The sequence below is a fragment of the Alligator sinensis genome, unplaced genomic scaffold (assembly GCF_000455745.1).
Source record: "Alligator sinensis unplaced genomic scaffold, ASM45574v1 scaffold49_1, whole genome shotgun sequence".
Taxonomy (NCBI): domain Eukaryota; kingdom Metazoa; phylum Chordata; order Crocodylia; family Alligatoridae; genus Alligator; species Alligator sinensis.
This window is the reverse complement of record NW_005841970.1, coordinates 2,014,991-2,033,611: the sequence shown is the minus strand read 5'-3', so window position 1 is coordinate 2,033,611 and position 18,621 is coordinate 2,014,991. Positions and strand designations below refer to the sequence as shown.

At 40.5% G+C, this 18,621-nt stretch overlaps 1 protein-coding gene across 1 annotated transcript in view; it reads right to left on the bottom strand.

The window, feature by feature from the left end:
- Window positions 1–12,514: 12,514 nt before the first annotated feature.
- Window positions 12,515–18,621, bottom strand: part of TLL1 (tolloid like 1) — a 233,936-nt gene continuing 227,829 nt past the window's right edge. The window contains exon 21 of the mRNA XM_006020836.3: window positions 12,515–14,762. Coding sequence (XP_006020898.1) covers window positions 14,628–14,762 — 135 coding nt within the window. The 3' untranslated portion in view covers window positions 12,515–14,627. The remainder of the gene's footprint in view (window positions 14,763–18,621) is intronic.

Sequence of the window (18,621 nt, the reverse complement as noted above, 5' to 3'; positions counted from 1 at the left end):
AACCCAAACACAACATTTTAAGTATTCTCCGGCTGATCTGTATTAGAACCATGAGTATTTAATGAGGGCCACAGGAGGCCTATATATAAGCTCTTCTTTCTCAAAAGACATCAGGCTCTAAGGGTATTGGCAATGGTGGACATTTTTCATTTGAACACTATTTCCAGAGACTATTTTTCACTTGAAGCAATCCATCTCACTTAGGATGCACACAGTTGTTCTTCATTCAATGGCTTCCCCCCACCAAAGGGATTTTTAAGCATGCATTTGGGATATTTTCTATGATCATAAAGCAATGAAAAGCATGACAAAAAAGGGAAAAAGGCTTCCTCTTGCTTTCTGGAATTGACAACAACCCCACATTTAATCACTGCTCGTACATTCTTTAGCTTTTTCTCAACAGCTCTTCTCCTTATTTTGAAATTCTCTTTTGACAATTTTAGCCTCCATTTTAAAGATATAACAAGAGAAATCCAAACAATGTATAAAAGCAAAATATTAGAGACTAAAGAGCTGCTTTTTCTCCCCATTTCTTCTTTCAAAATCACTTGTTTTCAAATTTCAGATGAAAAAACTACATAGCTATATTCCCTAATCAGACTCTTGTAGCCAATGGAATATGTGCAATGTTCAAGAGAGGTGTCATAGGGTAAGCTCTTCCCTTTACATAGGATTCTTACTAATAAATGGAGCTACTTACAATAAACAGCCTCCTTCAAGCAAATCTCTGTTTCCAGTTGGCTACAATTTAACACCTTTAAGCATAAAGATAAACTTAACTCCACATTTTTATCTTAAATTTTTAAAATTTACTAAGACTAAGGGGGACACTCAATGAGAAGCCCTAAAAAATTAAAATTCAACCTGGGGTAAAGTCCACCATAGGCAGGCTTTCATAACTATTGGAAGTGAGCACTCAAGGGAGTAGGCAAGATCCTTGAGTTTAGATGAAGATTGCTAAATACTAGACAGGAGCGGGAGTGTGTAAAGGTGTTGTGCACTGCCTTGATCTTCAGGATACTCTCTGCCAGTTCAGCTGCAAAGTGCTTAACTTGAACTGGCCACTGATGATTTCAAGGTGCCTCTACAGCTGTTTAACAAAGGTACAACTCTTTTTTTCCACATCTACACACCCAATAGCTAGCATTGAAAAGGTTGGAGGACATAGTCGTGTGTGTGTCTACTCTCTATAGAAAGTTATTTTTCTGCTGGGGATCCTCTTATGTCTGGTCATAATGGCTTTAGAGCCACTGGGTGTGTCTACATGAAACACTTACTGCGCGTTAGCCTAATAACACTGTGCAGTAGCATGTCATGGCAAAAATGTGCTAATAGCCTGTAAACTGTACTAATAGCCTGCGTGGTGTTATTAGGCTAGTGTGCGGTAAGCATCACTAAATAACTGTGCTGGCACTGTTGAGCAGGAACTATTTACTGGATATTCAGTTAGTACTTCATTAAGGAAGTACTAAACTAAATGCACAGTAATTAGGGCACATTAGTGAACATGTAGATGCACCCACTGTGTACTAGTAGAGAAGATTAAAGCTGCCTCAGTGGTACAGAGCTATGCCAGTATATTATTCCAAATGCTACTAACATTCATTGCCTTGTACTTTTAATTACTTAAAAGAAACTGCATCCTATTTAAATAGTACCACAAGCTAATATTCACTGCTTAGATAGCAGTTCTTTGCTTCATTTGGAACTATGAATACAAATTTCAAGATGGATTACCTATGGTATCTAGGGATATATATTGATGATATTTTATTCTTAACCATTGATGGCCTGTATATGAACATTGTATTGTTCTCAGAACAAGTTTAAAGTTTGAAAATTCTACAAACCAAAAGTTTCAAGCAATTATCTATCATGAGAAATGCTTCCAGTGCATCTCAAACAATAACAATGCTTTGAAAGGGTGCAAACAAGCATTCACTGGACCTGGATTAGGTTTAGGCAGTTTAGTGTAAGCTGCCAAAACCCAAGTTGGGATTCTGTTTGTGCATTTGCTGCTTGATGGGAGTAGACTTGGGCAGCCAGAGGTAAGCTGAGGGGGTTGACAGGTGGAGTGGTGGCATAATCAGGGAGGAGAAATAGCTTGGTCACGGAGGTTAAAAAAAAACACATCTCTGGAGCAGTGGTGAATGCTTGGGCCTTCTCAGCATTTAGATCAGCCTAACCTTTGATAGAACAGTCTAAATGTAATGCTTCTATATACCTGAAGTGTGCTTTTATCTGCTACTGACCATATATTTGGCCAATTATTTTTATGGAGTTAATTTTGATAAGGTGTCTGATTTAATGGTATATGTTTGAAATATTTAAGAATGGAACATTCTGAAATTTCCCCACAAATAGTTGGCAAGGTTCTTTAAGTAGAAGTGATATCTTTCATTAGATCAACCAAGTAAATAGCTTTAATTTATAACAGTGAACTGAGAATTACTCTCCTAGAACAGGAAAAAGAAAGAAAAAAAGAATAAACTACAAGAAATGGAATGTATACTTTATTCTGCTGTTCTCATTGAAAAGGTGTATATCCACAGGATTTCCTAAAATGTGCTTTTAGACATCATTTTATAGCAAAAAGACTTTTCCCCTTGCTATAATACAAATCTGAAGAGTTCTGACAGATGTATCAGGCAGAAAGCTAGCATCTAGCATTCCTTTCTTTCTCTTTGCAACTCTTCTATAAATTCTTTTTAATCAGATATTCTTAAATAGTCAAACAAAGCTGAAAGCCTTTTCTTACTTTTTAATCAGACTCAGTAGAATATATTCTCCATTAGAACTTCCCTTTTGAACTCTTCGTGGGGCACATCATCACAGTAAGATTGAGTCCCTGCCCCAGAGAAAGAAATTAGCAAAATAAGATCCATACTATTTCTTTAAAATTAATCTTTTTCCTGGTTCTAGACATTCTGAGACATCCAAGTACAGAATCCCACAGACAGCCTTACTAGGAGAATGAATAACAAAAGAGTAACCTAAGCAAAGAATTAAAAAAATAAGGTCAGCGGTGGGATTTCAGATCCTGTACATTTTAGGGAAAATGCATTAATGGTTAAGTAGTATGTATGTGTGTGGAAAAACTTAAATAGAAGAAAATAAAAATTGCTTTGAGAAAATTGGGCCATAATATAATTAACATATAACATTTACATACTTGAATGTTTATTTGTACTATGCAATACAAAGACCTTACTGAGGCTAGGTCTATAGCAGTGACAGGCAGTTTCAGGGTCGTTCCTTTGAGAATTAAAATATTGCAAAACATTTTCTCAGCAAGTTTGCAATGTGCTTATACATAAATATAATACAGATATGAACTTAAAAGATGGAGTGTTTAGAAAATAGATTTTTTGGTGCATGACAGCTGCAGTTATCATAAGAATGGCCATTTACTAAGTCAGATCATAGGTCCCTCGAGATCTGCATCTCATCTCACACAGTAACAAAGAGTTGATGCTAAAGGGGAAGAGTGACCAGGGCATGGCCAGAATTTCCACTCCTATCCAGCTCCCCTACCTGCTGTTCCTATCCCCCTTTCTGATTCCAGTATTCCGAGGTTTATCCAAATACTTATTAAGTGGTTTATTCACTTATTAATGTCAATTAGTATGTAACTAGGACATCATATATTAAGCTAAAAATGTTCTGTAATGGGGAGATCCTCTTTATAACCTAAAATGGGGTGTACAAGCAGGCCATTTTCCAAACATTTGTGAGCTCAGATCACCACCAAAGTGTGTAGATGACTACATTATATACCAAAGGACATGTCCGCACATGCAGGCATGTGTACTTGCAGCAGCTCAATTAGCGGCGGCACAAATTTATGCCAGAGATTTGTGCCTCAGCACACGTGATGAACATGCACTTTGGTGTGGGGCAAATTGTGCCACTTGGGACAAATTGACTTTGCCCACAGCTCCTCCTGGATCTTCAGCCAGGGGGAGCTAGAGGCTCTAGACTGCTCTGCTCCTTGCACCTGTGCCAAGGCCCCAGCAATCTCCATGTCATTCCTGGGAAACCCTTGACTGGGGCTCAGGGACTGGGCTGAGCAAGTCCCTTCCAGGCCAGCCTCCCTCTGCACAAGCTGCTCTAGATGGCTTGGGGGGGGGGGGGGTCAAAGACTGGCTCTGGTGGCCTCTCCTACCTGAAGCGCGCTGCCATCCCCCACCCCCGTCTCTCTCTCTCTCTCCCTCTCATACACATGCACACACTCCTGCCACCCCTGGCCTATCACATGCACGCTAAGACACTGCTGCCCCCTCAATCCCCCCCAGCCCACCACCCACCTCTGCAGCCATCTCCATCCCTTCCCCCAGCCCATCACACCCTCTGGGACTAGGAGCCCTCCCCCCACAGCCAGGGCTGCGTTTCCCAGCAACAGTATGGGCATGGGTCAGCGTGGAAGTTGCTCCTGCAGCTGTGGCTCCCACCAACAGGTCCTGTCCCATCTAGCAGCTGGGCATGTGGGGTCTCAGATTTGTGAGGGCATGTGGGGGTTGGGGTGGTGAAGGGGGGTGGGTGGGAAGCTTGGGGTGTGTGGGGGATGTGTGGGGGGGTTGTGGAAGGGTGTGAGGGAGTTGTGGGTGTGGGGTTTGTGGGTGGATTGTGAGGGGGTTGTTGGGTGTGGGGATGTGGGTGGATTGTGGGAGGGTTCATGGGTGTGCGGTTTGTGGGTGGGATTGTGGGGTAGATTGTGAGGGGTTTATGGGGGGACTGTGTGGGGGTGGGAGAGACTGTATGAGAGGGGTGGGTCCCCTGCTTCCCCACCCCCCATGGCACACAACCACCCCTCAGAGCAGCAGCAGCCAGCAGTGGGCCTTCCTGGCACTCATGGCCCATTGCAGGCAGAGCCCCCTGGCAGTGCATGGCACTGCCCGAGACCCAGGGGCTACATTTGGTACATGGAGCTGGCCCACCCTGCTGGTTCATGCCTTCAGGTAGAATTGTACTGGCTCCTGCCACCACCCAGGGCTCCTGGCACTGCAGGCAGGAGCGGGATCTGCACACCATCGGGCTGGGCTGAGCTGGCTCTTGTCTCCATGGAGCTGGCCTGGCCTGATGGTGCACAGCTGCTGCCTGCAGTACTGGGAGCCCCAGGAGGCAGTAGGAGCCAGCTTGGTCCTGTCTGAAGGCGTGCACCAGCGGGCTGGGCTGGCTGTTTGCACCACATGTTGCTCCCAGGTCTCAGGCAACATAGTGCACTGCCGGAGGACTCTGTTTGCAGTGAGCCATGAGTAATGTGAGGGCCCACTGCTGGGTGCTGCTGTTGCGGGGGTGAGGGATGGGATAGGAGACCCCCTCGACAGTTCCTCCCTACCCCCACAGTTCCCCCACCCCCATGTCTCTGCTTACTGGGGATAGAGCCTGGGTTCAGGCCACTGCTGCCAGCCTTGCCCCCCTTCTATTTCCTTCAGCACACTGAGGCAGCATGCTGGAACACCAGGGGTATGCAGCAGGCATAGAGACACACTGGCTCGGTGCTAGAGCATCTCCTTGGGGGACTCAGCCTCCAGCTGCTTCAGGGCATGCTCTAGGAGCATTTCCTACACTGCTTCTTTCTACTACGTTTCCTTTTGATAGCAGGATTTCCTGGCATAAGACTTAGAGTCTGCACTGCATATCTGCAGTGCGGGGAACATCTTTTCATTTGTGGTGTGCCTCCTATGTTTTCTTAAACTGCTCTGAGATACCAGAACATGCGCATGCTCACTCATGTGGATGAGGCCTAAGCATCAATCTGGCCAACCAAATGCAGGATTTGGCTAGCCCCTTATTTGGAAATGTGGTCCTACCTCTAGCTGTAAACTTGTCACATCCAAAAAAGTACTTTAAAAAAACTGATTTGTTGATGAAAATATATAGAACTCTTTTATTGAATATCTTCATTATGCCACTCTCTTCGCTGCCATCACATCACTGAATATTTCTAAGTGGCTAATAACAGAGATCTCAATTTGATCTTATGATTATGACAAAGGCTATGGGAGTTACCCTTATGAAAACTGTTTGTATAAAAATCATACACAACAGATATTACAAATATAAGGACATGACTAAAATAGACATAAATTAAACAAGTTTCTATCCAGATTGCTCTTCATGATAACTCAATCAGGACAAGTGCACTGACTGTCATTAGCAATCATATACTAGCTAAATTTATTTTTGGAACTTGTCTTGGATCATGCAGTTGTTGCTATTTCTGGTTTTACCTAGGGCAGTAAATGCTTTTGAAACTTAACCAATTTCTCCTCACTTTAAACAGAAAAAACAGCCTTTCAACAAGGGTTTCAATTAATTTATCAAATAGCATAACTATATAATATATTTGATTATACTCAGAGACGGAAAGATCTCTTTAGGCAGGCAGCTGAGTTGTGCAAAATTCAGACTTTCTCCCTATAACCCAATATTTTGTACAATCTAGTGTTAAATGTCTGATGTGATGGGGCTTACCCACTACCATCTCAGACACTGGACATTTCAGCTTAAAGTATGCACTAAGTGCATTTTTATTCCAATATATATTTTCTTGGGATGCTATAAACAATTCTATTCTTGGGATTCACACACTTCATAGCAGCTGAGGTGTACACTGCATCTCCTACTGCTCATTCATTGTAACTCCATGCCTCCATTTATTTTTATGGATTCTTGCAATGTGCCCTCAGAGTACCAAATCTAGCATAACCTAGGGTTTTTCACACACTTTTGCATCTTGGAAACTCACTAGCTGAGCGAGCTATTAATGATACTTATTACTGCTATCTTGTGTTTTGGAAGTACTCGCCATTAGGGGTGTGTGAAGCGGGCAGTATTCAATTCGGATTTGGCCCAATTTGCGGGACAGCAATTCAGATCACTGTCCTGATTTGATTTGGCCAAATTGCCAAGTGGGGGGGCGGGTCCCCTGTGCTCTCCACGGCAGGCCCAGAAGTGGACTGGAAGTACTTCTGGTCCACTTCTGGGTCTGCTGCCAAGTGCACAGGGGACCGCCCCCCCCCAGCCCCATGCTCCCATGGGATGCTTCATCCACCCCACCATCTCAGCATTTATGAACCACGCCTGGTACCTCAAGGTACATAGAAAAAACATAAGTCTGTTTCTATGGCTGAGTCATCAAATCTCTCCAAATCTCTTTGAATCAAATCAGAGGCTTCCGATTGGATTCGGAGGGATTAATGGGTCTCCTGATTCAATTTGGATTTGGAGATTCAGCTGCTGAATTGGGCCAAATCTCCTTCAAATCGAATCAATGACCAAAGCTTCACACAGCCCTTCTTGTCATGTGTTAAGTGATTTTTAAAATGCATATGAAAAGGAAATGATATAGGAAGAATGGCACTATGCAACACAAGGAAAAATCATAAAAACATATGCATACAAATCTCCCTCCCTTAAATAAATAGGACCTGTTGTGTGGTAAGACTTGAGATAAACAAGAGGGGTACAAGGAAAGGAAAAGACAGGGTGACGGTAACCAGTTGTTTAGACTGCCTCAAGAAGTTGAGATTTCAGCTGTTTGTTGTTTTCTTTATGTAGACCTTTTCAACAAGCTCTATTTGAATTATGCTTTGTGAGTGCAACACGTTGCTGTCATCAGGAATTCAGAATTGTTGCCTAATATAAATGAGAAATTTGATTAGAATAGTTTCTTTGGCTTAACTGGTGTCTATGTTGAATTTGATACATTTAATTTTTAAACTGGTATGACTTGGCTGCCTGCTTTTTTTAATTATCTTAATTACAAAATTCACAAAAGGCATACATTTTTCTCTATTTATATAGCACCTATGAGTTAAACCTGAGATTCCAAAGGAAAAAAATATTGATGAATTATATTATACCATTAATACATGATAGCAAGCAAGAAATTATTTAGGATAAGCTTTACTATTATGTTTTGCTCCATAAAGATTGTGCTGTAAGGGATTTAGTTCCTCAAAATGACCTGCACACAGATTGTTCTTAGGGTGCCTAGAGTTCATTGCAGTTCTGGAGATGATAATGTACTGACTAATCCACTCATCTAACTAATTACATAAGTCTTCTTTAGCAAAGATGGAAGCAATATAGTACAAAGCATTTAATCATTATGAAAGATTAATTGGAGGATTAGCACATCTGCTGCACAAGAGTGTTTATTTTGCTGGGACTGATAATGAATACATGTACTGTTTAAAATTAACTTCTAAAATAAATCAGCCAAATTCCACCCTTTGTTACATTTGAAAGCCCTAGTGGCTTCAGTAAAAGTTAGAACCTTTGCTAGGGTATAACAGAGGGCAGACTTTGGTTCACAGACATCTGCTGTTTTGTATAAATTCAGTATTTCTCTTTACTACAGTATAATTATATTTTGAATCTTGCACACTGACTGTGCTTGGCTCATTCCTGTCATGTTTTCTGCTTACAATGCACCCTTCATTCTTGCATCCAATTTTACAAAATTGTAAATGAAAAAATAGAGCAATGAACTTTTACTATAGTCAATTATTAACTTGTGCAACCTCACTGGTCTTCCATCACTCATTACTACAGAGTGGATTCTTATCCATGTTCAACCAAAGCTAGATAAAAGACAGGGAAGGGTGGCACCTTAGTGCGTGTCCAGACAAGCATGCACTTGTGGCACGCAGTGCCACCGTCCTATTTGCAGCACCACAAATCACATGTGCCACACATGCAAACATTCACCATACTGCAAATTTGCAGTGTGGCAGAATTTTCTGATATCAGAAAATCCTGGTGTCAAAAAACCCACACCTGAAAAAAGGCGGGTGGCACATGTGGGGTACTGTGCACTGCCTGAAAACAGAGCCTGGCAGCCGGAGCCACACTCCAGCTACCAGCCATACTCTGTGTGCTAGATTGCAGCCACTGGAGCCCATGTGCTGGCCCCAGCCTCCCATACCCCACCAGGGCAAATTGCTGTGCGCCAGAGCGTGCATGCAAGAGCATTTCCAGAGGGCAAGTAGCAACAGCACACTTATGTGCCACTGCTATTTGTCCCCAAGGAAACAAACATGCACACTCATCTAGACATGTCCTTATAGACTAACTTCTATCAAAATGGAAATTCTAATAAATAAAGTTAAGAAGCAGTCAAACTCTGGTGATTCTTGGTTAAAAAGAGAAGCTGAAGAACACCTATTTCAAAAGTTAGCACTGCATGCCTTCAGAGGCCAAGAGCAATTTCTCCTATTGTATAAAAAAACAGAGGATAGCCTTTGCTTTTCTAGCAAACCGTGGTCCTCAGCATGTTTGCAACCGATTACTTACTTGATGTAAACTATCTGAAATAGAAAAATAATGTTATAATAATATTAATAACCTGATGTGTTCTAACTCATCCTTAGTTCATGGTTCTCAGAACAATACAAGATCATAGGAAAACAGTGATGGAAGGGACTTCACAGGGTCATCTAGTGCAGCCCCTGCTCAAGGAAAGATCATCCCTGACTAAACCACCCTACCCCATGTCCATCTAACCTGCTCTTGAAAACTTCCAAGAGCAGTTTGTACAACTGTATTGTACAATTTCTTTAAGTAACTTGCTTCAATGCTTCACCACCTCTCATAGAAAGTTTTTCCTAATCTTCAACATAAATTTCCCATGATGAAGATGATTGCTCTTAGTTCTGTCCTCTACAACCACAGAGAAAAGCCCATCTAAATATAGACATTGGATATATGACACATTATAACCTGCCTGACATCTGACTCCCCAGGTATCTCTCCACTTTCATCCCCCTTCTCTCTCTCCCCACCACCCCTCGCCTGTCTCTCACCCATTGACTCCTCAATCTACATTTTCACTGACTACCTATCTTGTATGCATACCAGCCCAGGTGCTGGCTTCTTTACTTTTCATTCCATCCAGGAAGAGCACACACCAACTGCTGAAACTTCCTTAGCCTGAAGGAAGGTTTTTGAACCTGAAAGCTTGCCTAATAACTATTTTCCAACTATTTGAATTGGTCTAATAAAAGATATCAGATTCATCCAAGGAACCTCATCTCCATAGAGATATATAATGAGACCTTCAGGTATTTGAAGACTGTTATCAAATCCCCACCTCAGTCTTCTCTTCTCTAAGATAAATCACTATAGTTCTTTCAGCCTTTCCTCGTAAGTCTTGCTTCCCAGCTCCCTAATCCTTTTTGTTGCCTGAGCTGAACTCCTTCCAAACTGTGCACATACGTCTTCAAGTGTGGAGCCCAGAGCTGGACAAAGGACTCCAGGTGAGGACTCATCTATTGTGAATAGAACAGAAGAATAACTTCCCATGATGTGTAAGTAACACTCCTTTTAATACATCCCAGTATGCTGCTGGCTTTTTGGTTTTCTGCAGGGTTTTTTTGCACAATAAGAGCATACTGTTGGCTCAAATTCACCTTAAGGTCTACTGTAACCCCTTGGTCCTTCTCTGCAGTACTGCAGCCTAGTCACTTATTCTCCAGTTTGTATTTGTACACACAATTGTTCAGGCCCAAGTGCAGGACTTTGCACTTGTCCTTGTTGAACCTCACCTGATTAACTGCAGATCATTCTCCAGTTTATTCTGGTCATTCTGGATCCTAACCTTACTCTCTGGAGCATCTGCAGCTCCAACCTACTTGGTGTCATCTGCATATTTGCTAAGCATGCACTCGATCCCATTACCCAAATCATTAATGAGTATATTCAACAGTACTGGACCCAGGACAGATCTTTGAGAAACCCCACTTGATATCTCTTCCTAACCAGACATTGGGCCCCCCAACTAGATGTTGTGATATACTTTAACAAGCTGCATACAGACAAAAAGACAGGCTGAGCACAGCATTTTATCCAGATCTACACGACATTTTGGTTTCAGCTGCTCCTTTGAAACTGAAGTAACAATGCTCTGAAATCAATTGTCACTGACTTTTGTCCTTTTTTCATTATGAGGTAAAAGTCTTCAAGGGATATAAATCTCTTATCTATCTGGACATGGTATTAGCTCAGTACCATGGCCTATGGAACAGAATGGACCAATTGCAACTGCATTATGGTGGCCACTGGTAGGACAAGACCCTGCTGTACACATCAAATCTATTTAATACTAATTCATTTAATATTTCCTAGAATTAATTATATTAGTTAACCTATTTCATCTATAAATCTCAAAGCATTTCACAAAATTGAGTACAAATCTTATCTCCATCTTATAGAGGGAATAATTGAGGTCAAGGGACTTACCTGAGATAACTGAGCTGGTGACAAGGCTGAGACTAAAATTTAGGGTGGTGATTTAGGGTGGAGAATCAGTGGAGATTTTGTCATGATTTCAATAGTACTAGGATTTAATTCTAGGTTTCCTAACACTTTTCACTGGAGCATTCACAGTCCATTGCGAGCACTATTTTATACCTTTAAATACCACTTCAGCCATTTTGTATATTTTTCTTTGAAGTCTTCCAAAAAGTTCATTACAATACACACTGTAGTTTTCAAGGTTTCATTGACAAAAATATGGTGTTTTTTAAAAACATTACTCATATTTCATCATTGGAAATATAAAGGATACTTTATCTCTGTAGCATGTGCCATGAAACAGAGAAACAGAAAACACTGAATAAGTGATTTTTGTAACAATTTTAAGCCAAAATGTCAAAGAATTATGAAATGTTTCCATTTTGTTTAAATTAGTTTTCATGGCATACCACAAAAGTAGACACAGTCACTGCATGCGAGGTTTTGGATAGCCAAAGTAACCACTGAAGATAAATTTTAACCTACCTTTACAAAGTCTAAGCACTTAGATGCAATACTTGAAGAATAAAGACAGTACAAATCACTGTCAGTGAACATAGGAGCCCCCCTGACTCCTTCATGCTCAGTGCTGGAATATCAACTTCAGACCTACTGCAACGGGGCTGGAATAGAAGTCATTTATAGAATGTACATGCATGACAGCTCTGAGGGATTTGTCCTGGTGGTCTCTTCACTTGTGTCTTCAGCTTGGCTAGTCTATACTCTCTTCCCCAGCATGAAGCTGACTGGCCATTCTGACTATACATTTTCATAGGAATGGGAGATTAATGAATGAAAAGTCTTCCGTTTCCTACATGCACCTAGACAATCTTATTCAATAGTGATAACTGAGGGCCAAATTCTGTGGTCAGAATAAATATTATTAGGAAATGGAGTATATTTACTAAGTGGAGGTAAAAGGATGAAATATTTTTCAGTGCAGTTTGGCTGAAAATTTTAAGAGGCCAGATCGTAAAAGCCACTGAAAAAAGGGTGATGTGACATGTTATATGGAAATAGTCAAACAACCCTGTACCTTTTTACCTTCCCCAGGCACACTCTAACACTTTAAATATGCTATTGAAGGATAAGTTTTCTTAAGCAGTGCTAGAATTAACATAAACTATGAAATTATATTGTGCATTAAAGTTAAAACAGTTTTGTGCTACATCAAGTTTTATGATGGAATTTTGTAAGCAAAGGATTTTGAACAACAGTTTTTCCCTCATACAGGTTACGTTGTTTGTTTCTTCCTGTTTATGTATCCTGAAAAACTGAAAGAAAATGATAGGGATGCAAGATTATACAAGTCCAATTACATCTCGATGAGGAATATGATTCATTCTTTTGAAATTCATTTGCATACATAAGCTGGAAAGAAAAGGAGTGATACAGAAATATAAACTGGGTATTAAGATAGCCAATGACACACACACATTTATTTGGTTTTATTTCAGTTAAAAAAAACCCCAAAAATAAAAACAAAAAACAAACAAGAAAAAAACCCCAGATTTATTAGTGCCAGTGAATATTCATAGTAAGGTAACAGAAACTAAGCTATTTTGAGTAGCAACCTACATCAAAGGATATCAAAATAACATTTCATTTTAACTTGGTTCTTGCTGACTAGAAGTCCTCATTGTCTGCCTATGAGACCTTTAAAGGAAAGTTGCTACAGTCGAACACAGTTCTGATAGAACTTGGCACATAAACAATTCAACATTTCATCCATACAGCACTTCCACCCTTCTAGAGCACTCATTCAAACATACTTACATAATGCATATACATCATGACTAAAACCATGTCTGGCTTAAAGCACATAGAATAGTTCATTCTAAAAGTAGCATATTTCTACATCAAAGCAGGTCAATGTATTTACAGCAGATGCTCTAACTCTGCAGATGGGTTTTGCTTGAAGTTCTCTTTCTTAGCATACATTAAAATGTTCAATTTGTCAAATTATTTATCAAATTAAAGATGTATCTACAGGAAGATCTGTTTGATCATGTGCAAGAATTCTAAGGCAATAGTAGTAGTTGTTCCACAGGACTAGTGCTGCCATTGCAATGATCTTTTCATAACGCTTAATAAGTCTTTATTCTTCAGATGCAGCCAGGCATAGTGAGACATTCATGATCCTTAAGTTGTTAGCTCAAAGGTCTAAATTTCTTGGTTTTGTTTTTTTTGTTTTTAATGTTCATGGAATAGCACCATAGAAATTATCTTTCAACGACACATCCTGGGTTTTTGCTTTGTTTTTATGGGGTTTTTTGCCATCACAGAAAGTCTTATTCCCAGAAAACAAATGCTCCTGTTCTCTCAACTGTTTAGGAAGCCTTTCATCAGCTGAAACAGAGATATAGCTCCTTCACAAACTGGCCCAAAGAAATATAGGTTAGCAGCGGTTACACTTTTACAACTGAAAATAAAATCAGTAAGTGGAGTTTTAGATGACTCCAATCATGATTATTTCTGTTTCCCAATGGACAAGGATTTTGTTATATAACAGGCTGATAAAGTATGAACTCAGTCTCTTTTTAGGCTCAGTGCAAGATAAGAGCACATCATCAGATATACCATACTTAATTAATAAACCCAATACTTTCATCCCTTTATGCTATCCAAATTCCAAGTAAAATATGATGACGTATACAAACTTTCAGACATTTAAAGGTGTTAAAACAAAAATGTTCTAAAGATCAGTTATGTTTCAGAGATATGAGTTTTCCACTTTCAGCACACTGATAGGATGAATGAAATTCCTAAAATTTACAGACCAACTTCAGAAGAGCCTCTCATTTCATAGCTTCGTTTTTTTTGTCTTTGCATGCACTGTATCTCAGATACACAGCCACAGCAATTAGTGTAAGATATAAAGACAGCATTTTGAGTATGTGACCTGAAGGAGCTTTGTCTTCTAGACATCAGACAATTGTCAGAATGAAGAGCAGTCTGCAGGGTCACTTCCCCTGAATTTGGCTGATTGACTCTACAGGTATCTATGACAAATGTCAAACTATGAACAAAAGCTTTTATAGTCTTCCTGCAAGGATGCAATGCCCTTTCATCAGCTTTGTAGAGACAGTCAAGGATGGATTCCACACATTGTCATCATGTCCATTCCACTGGGATCCCTGAACATTTCTTTTTGAACTGAGATGTTTCTGGTCTCATAAGATTTCCTTTCAAATGAACTCATGTAATATAAAATGTTTGTACTGATAAATTCCATCAAAAACAAACTAAACAAACATACACATTTTCTTTTTTTCTACTGTGTGTTCTCTCGTCCTGTCTTATTTTCTGGAAATTAGGATCCTGCATTATTTTTTGATGTGAATGCTATCTTGGTATTTTATACTTTTGTATCGTATATGAAATCCTTTCTTGTTGATTGTATCATCAGTATGAAAGTGGAGTAAAACAGCATCCCCGGCTGAATAAATTTCTTCTGGGGGCTAAAATAAACAAGCAAATAAAATGTTTTTGTTTTTTTTCTTCCCCACACCAAGGTCAACTTGTTCTTGTTCAACCAAGACTTTCTTATGGGTATTTTATTTCTCATTAAACGACATAACTTAAATGTCAATGTGTCTAGAAATATCATCCATAGCTGACAGACAGTTTACTCCAACAGTTCAAGGTCTTGTTCTTACAGTGCAAAAGTTAGAGGTAAAACACTCATAAAATCATAAAACATTTTTAGAGGACTAATATAAAATATAATAACATAGGACTGGCTATATTGGAATGGTTCCATAGTGTGTATTATCCACCATCACATCTTTGGCCAGAAAAAGTTATTTCAGAAGATGGAAGAAACCCAACAGCAAGTACATGTGAGAAAATCTCCTCCCAAATATAAAATGCCTAATGAGGTCAGCCACATATTTATAAACACATGCATAGAATATGGGGATAAAGTAAGGGAAAGTGTCATAGGTCTTAACCACAGGAATTGTATGGTCTCCTGTTAGGAGTACAGGAAAATAGTGAATCAAGCAACAGTGAAGTTGGGAATCACAGAGAAGACAAAAGACGTGTCTACACCCCTGAAGCAGCAAGTCCTGGCCAGGCACACCCAAGTACACCCCATCCATCTACTCCTGACACACATGATCCAGACTAATGGCTATTTCTATAGCTGTTTTTGAAACCTTCCTCTTTTTAGGGGAGCATCTGAACTTCCGGGAGGCAGCCAATGTTGAAGTATTTTCACTGACATATTTTTGGATTTGGTGCGTAAACGTGGAAACCAGGGCACACTGCTACCAAGGGGCAGATCAACCCAAAAATGCCTCTAAAATCTGCAAAAATGGTTTAAAGTTAGGCTGAGTCTGTGCCATTTTAAAATAAAATACCTTACTCTTCAGTAAAGAAAACTTATGGTAGGATAAATTTAAGAGCAGAAAAAATGTCATTTTAAACTTCTAAAAATGTTTTAAATCATTTTCTTAAACCAATTTTAATTATTCCTGTGATGATAGGTCATTTCAGTGGCTAGTGATCTCTCAAATGCTTCCACTGGCCCTTAAGGTTTCTATGATTGAATTCTCAAATGGGAAAACATGTATCTTCTTATAGCAGGTAATAGCAAGAATGGGTGAACTGACAGGCAAAACCAGGAAGGATGTTAGCCAGATGCTAAAACAGGCCATAATTAAGTCACTGCTATCATGTACCTGAGTCTACTTGTAAAGTCTACTCCTATTTAGCGTAAGGGAATTAGGCCCAGAGGTGTCACATAGTTGTGCCACTGCTACTTGTCCCAGGGAACATGTATGCATGCAAGCTCTGGGTCATGGCAAGTTGCCCCAGTCAGGGTAGGGGAGGCTAGGGCCACCACCTGGGTTGGCCCCACCAGCCTTACCTGGGGCCCTGGGGGTCTCCCAGGCATAGGAGGTGAGTAGTGGGGGCACATGCCCCCCTGAGACTGGCCACCACCACTGGCTGACGTGGGCGGCAGTGTCTGCAGGAGGTGTCCCCCCACCACCAACACCACCGGTGGCAGCTGCGGGCAGCCTCCACTCACCGCTCACTACTACCAATACTGAAGCCAGTGGCTGCGGGCTGTCTCTGCTCACCGACACTGACAACAGTGGCTGTTGGTGGTCCCCACTTGTTGCCATGGTGCCCCCGCCCAGTGTTAGGAGGCACCAGTTGTTCATGCTCCCAAGGCTCCAGCAGTGGCAATCTGGGTGCACAGGGCCTGGACTGTGGCTCCAGCCAGCCAGATTCCAGTTTTTGGCAGTTCATATTGCCACCATGTGCGCCACCATTTTTTTCAGGCGTGGGTTGTTTTGACACTGGGATCTCCTGGTGTCAAAAAAAGCCTGTTCTGCTGCAAATCAGCATTGCAGCAAACACGTGCATGTGCAGTGTATTCAGTTTGCAGCTCCGCAGGTGGGTCTGTAGCACTGCAAACCACACATACACACTTGTCTGGATGCGCCCTGTGTTACAGTCCCATACCTTGCAGATCTCTCCCAGTTGTGTTGCTATTTAGTGTTCTTGAGACTGAAAGTTATTGTGCAGTTAACATCAGTTTACTGTTTGCCCTTCCCTACTGTAGTGCAGGTATTTTTTCTGTGGTAGTTTTGTGTAGTCATACACACACACGATATAAAGTGTAAAGAGCCATAGTTTAGGCTGAGGTGTTGGATGTATTGTCAAGACCCTCTAGATTTTATGAATCTGAATAAGATGTGTACATTTAATTCTAATAGCTTTTGATGATTATTTTCCTATTTAGTGTGTTTTTATAATAAGAAATTAATACACATTTCAATAAAAGTATGCTTGTTTCAAGCTTATTTCAGTCTTAAATTGAATAATGCCTAAGCCTCTAGCATATTAGCAACCTTTTTAGTTTCTTTTTAATTGGAGAAATAAAAGCATATGTTGTGTTATATGTAAGGACACGCTACATCATCTGTACCCCTCTTTTCAAAATCCTAGATCTGCCCATGCCTCAGAAATTACTACATCTGGTCAGAGGAGAAATCATAGAAATTATAGAGAAGTAGGGTTGGAAAGGACCTCCAGAGGACATCTAGTACAACACCCCCTGCCTGGGGCTGGATCATCCCTGTCCAATCCATCCTATACACGTATAGTAAAAGTACCCTCAAACCCTGACACAACATAAGACATAACATCCTAACCTGCCACAGGTAAAGCAGGGGGACCATGGCAGCCGACATTCTGCTTCTGTAAATGGTTGTTAATATATGTCAAGAGATCCCAGGTAAAAGGTCAGGCCCCCTGCTACAGAGGCAGGCAAAAACTCATGATACCCACCTCACCAATCTGAAAAGTACCATTGATCAGGAAGGTAGCATAATGTAGCCATAATGGTTCAGAAATTATGTGAGAGGCAAGGATTTTTTAGAGTGGCATCTTTTACGAGACCAACTGTATAGTTGATATAGAGTTAGACAGGCTTCCCACTAAACAACAGACACCAAACCAGACGCAACCCTGCTCTAAGTACAAATGCAAAACCTGTCAACATACTTCCGCTGCCACCACACACTCTCTCCCCCCAATAAAACTATCAGAATCCACAGATCATACATGTCTATCACAGAATCTCATCCACATTCCTACATGTCCTATACATGTCTCATCAATGCACCAAATGCCCTCATGGAAACTATCCGCTAGAATAAACTATCACAGAAAAAAAATGTAAAGGACAGATACATATAGCTGATGCTTTTCATAGAACCACCACTCCTTTCTGACCTCACAATCCTTATATTCAAGGCAAATCTACAAAACACCTTCAGACGATGGGCTTGGAAATAGACATTCATAACTTTGCTGAACACTGAAACACGTGGACTAAACACTGACAATGGCTTTATGGCTCTCTGTAATCTCCCTACTATATTTACTAATCTCCCTGCATTTCATCAAAGGTAATAAAGACCCTTTTTGCCTTTTAAATGGTCTTGCTCCTCCACTAATTAGATTACCTCTTCTGCTGTACTTCTTTTCTTTTGAAACACTCCTGATAATATCTTTGCCCCTACTTTACAGACTTCGTCTATTCCTTTAAGCAGACTGTTTTCATTTGCACATGGAGTTGTACACGTTATTATTTTATCTGATATTTAGCTAAAGCTGTGTCTGCTTCTATCCTAGACATGAAAAAGGGCAATTTTATGCTTGAAAGCTTGTGTAACATCTCTCCTAACTACACAGTTGGTTCAGCAAAAGATATGACCAAAAAAACCTTTCACAAAAGCCAAGGAATATTTATTGGTTGAAAATATTTCAATGGAAAAATTCTTAGTCACAGAAATGTCTCTT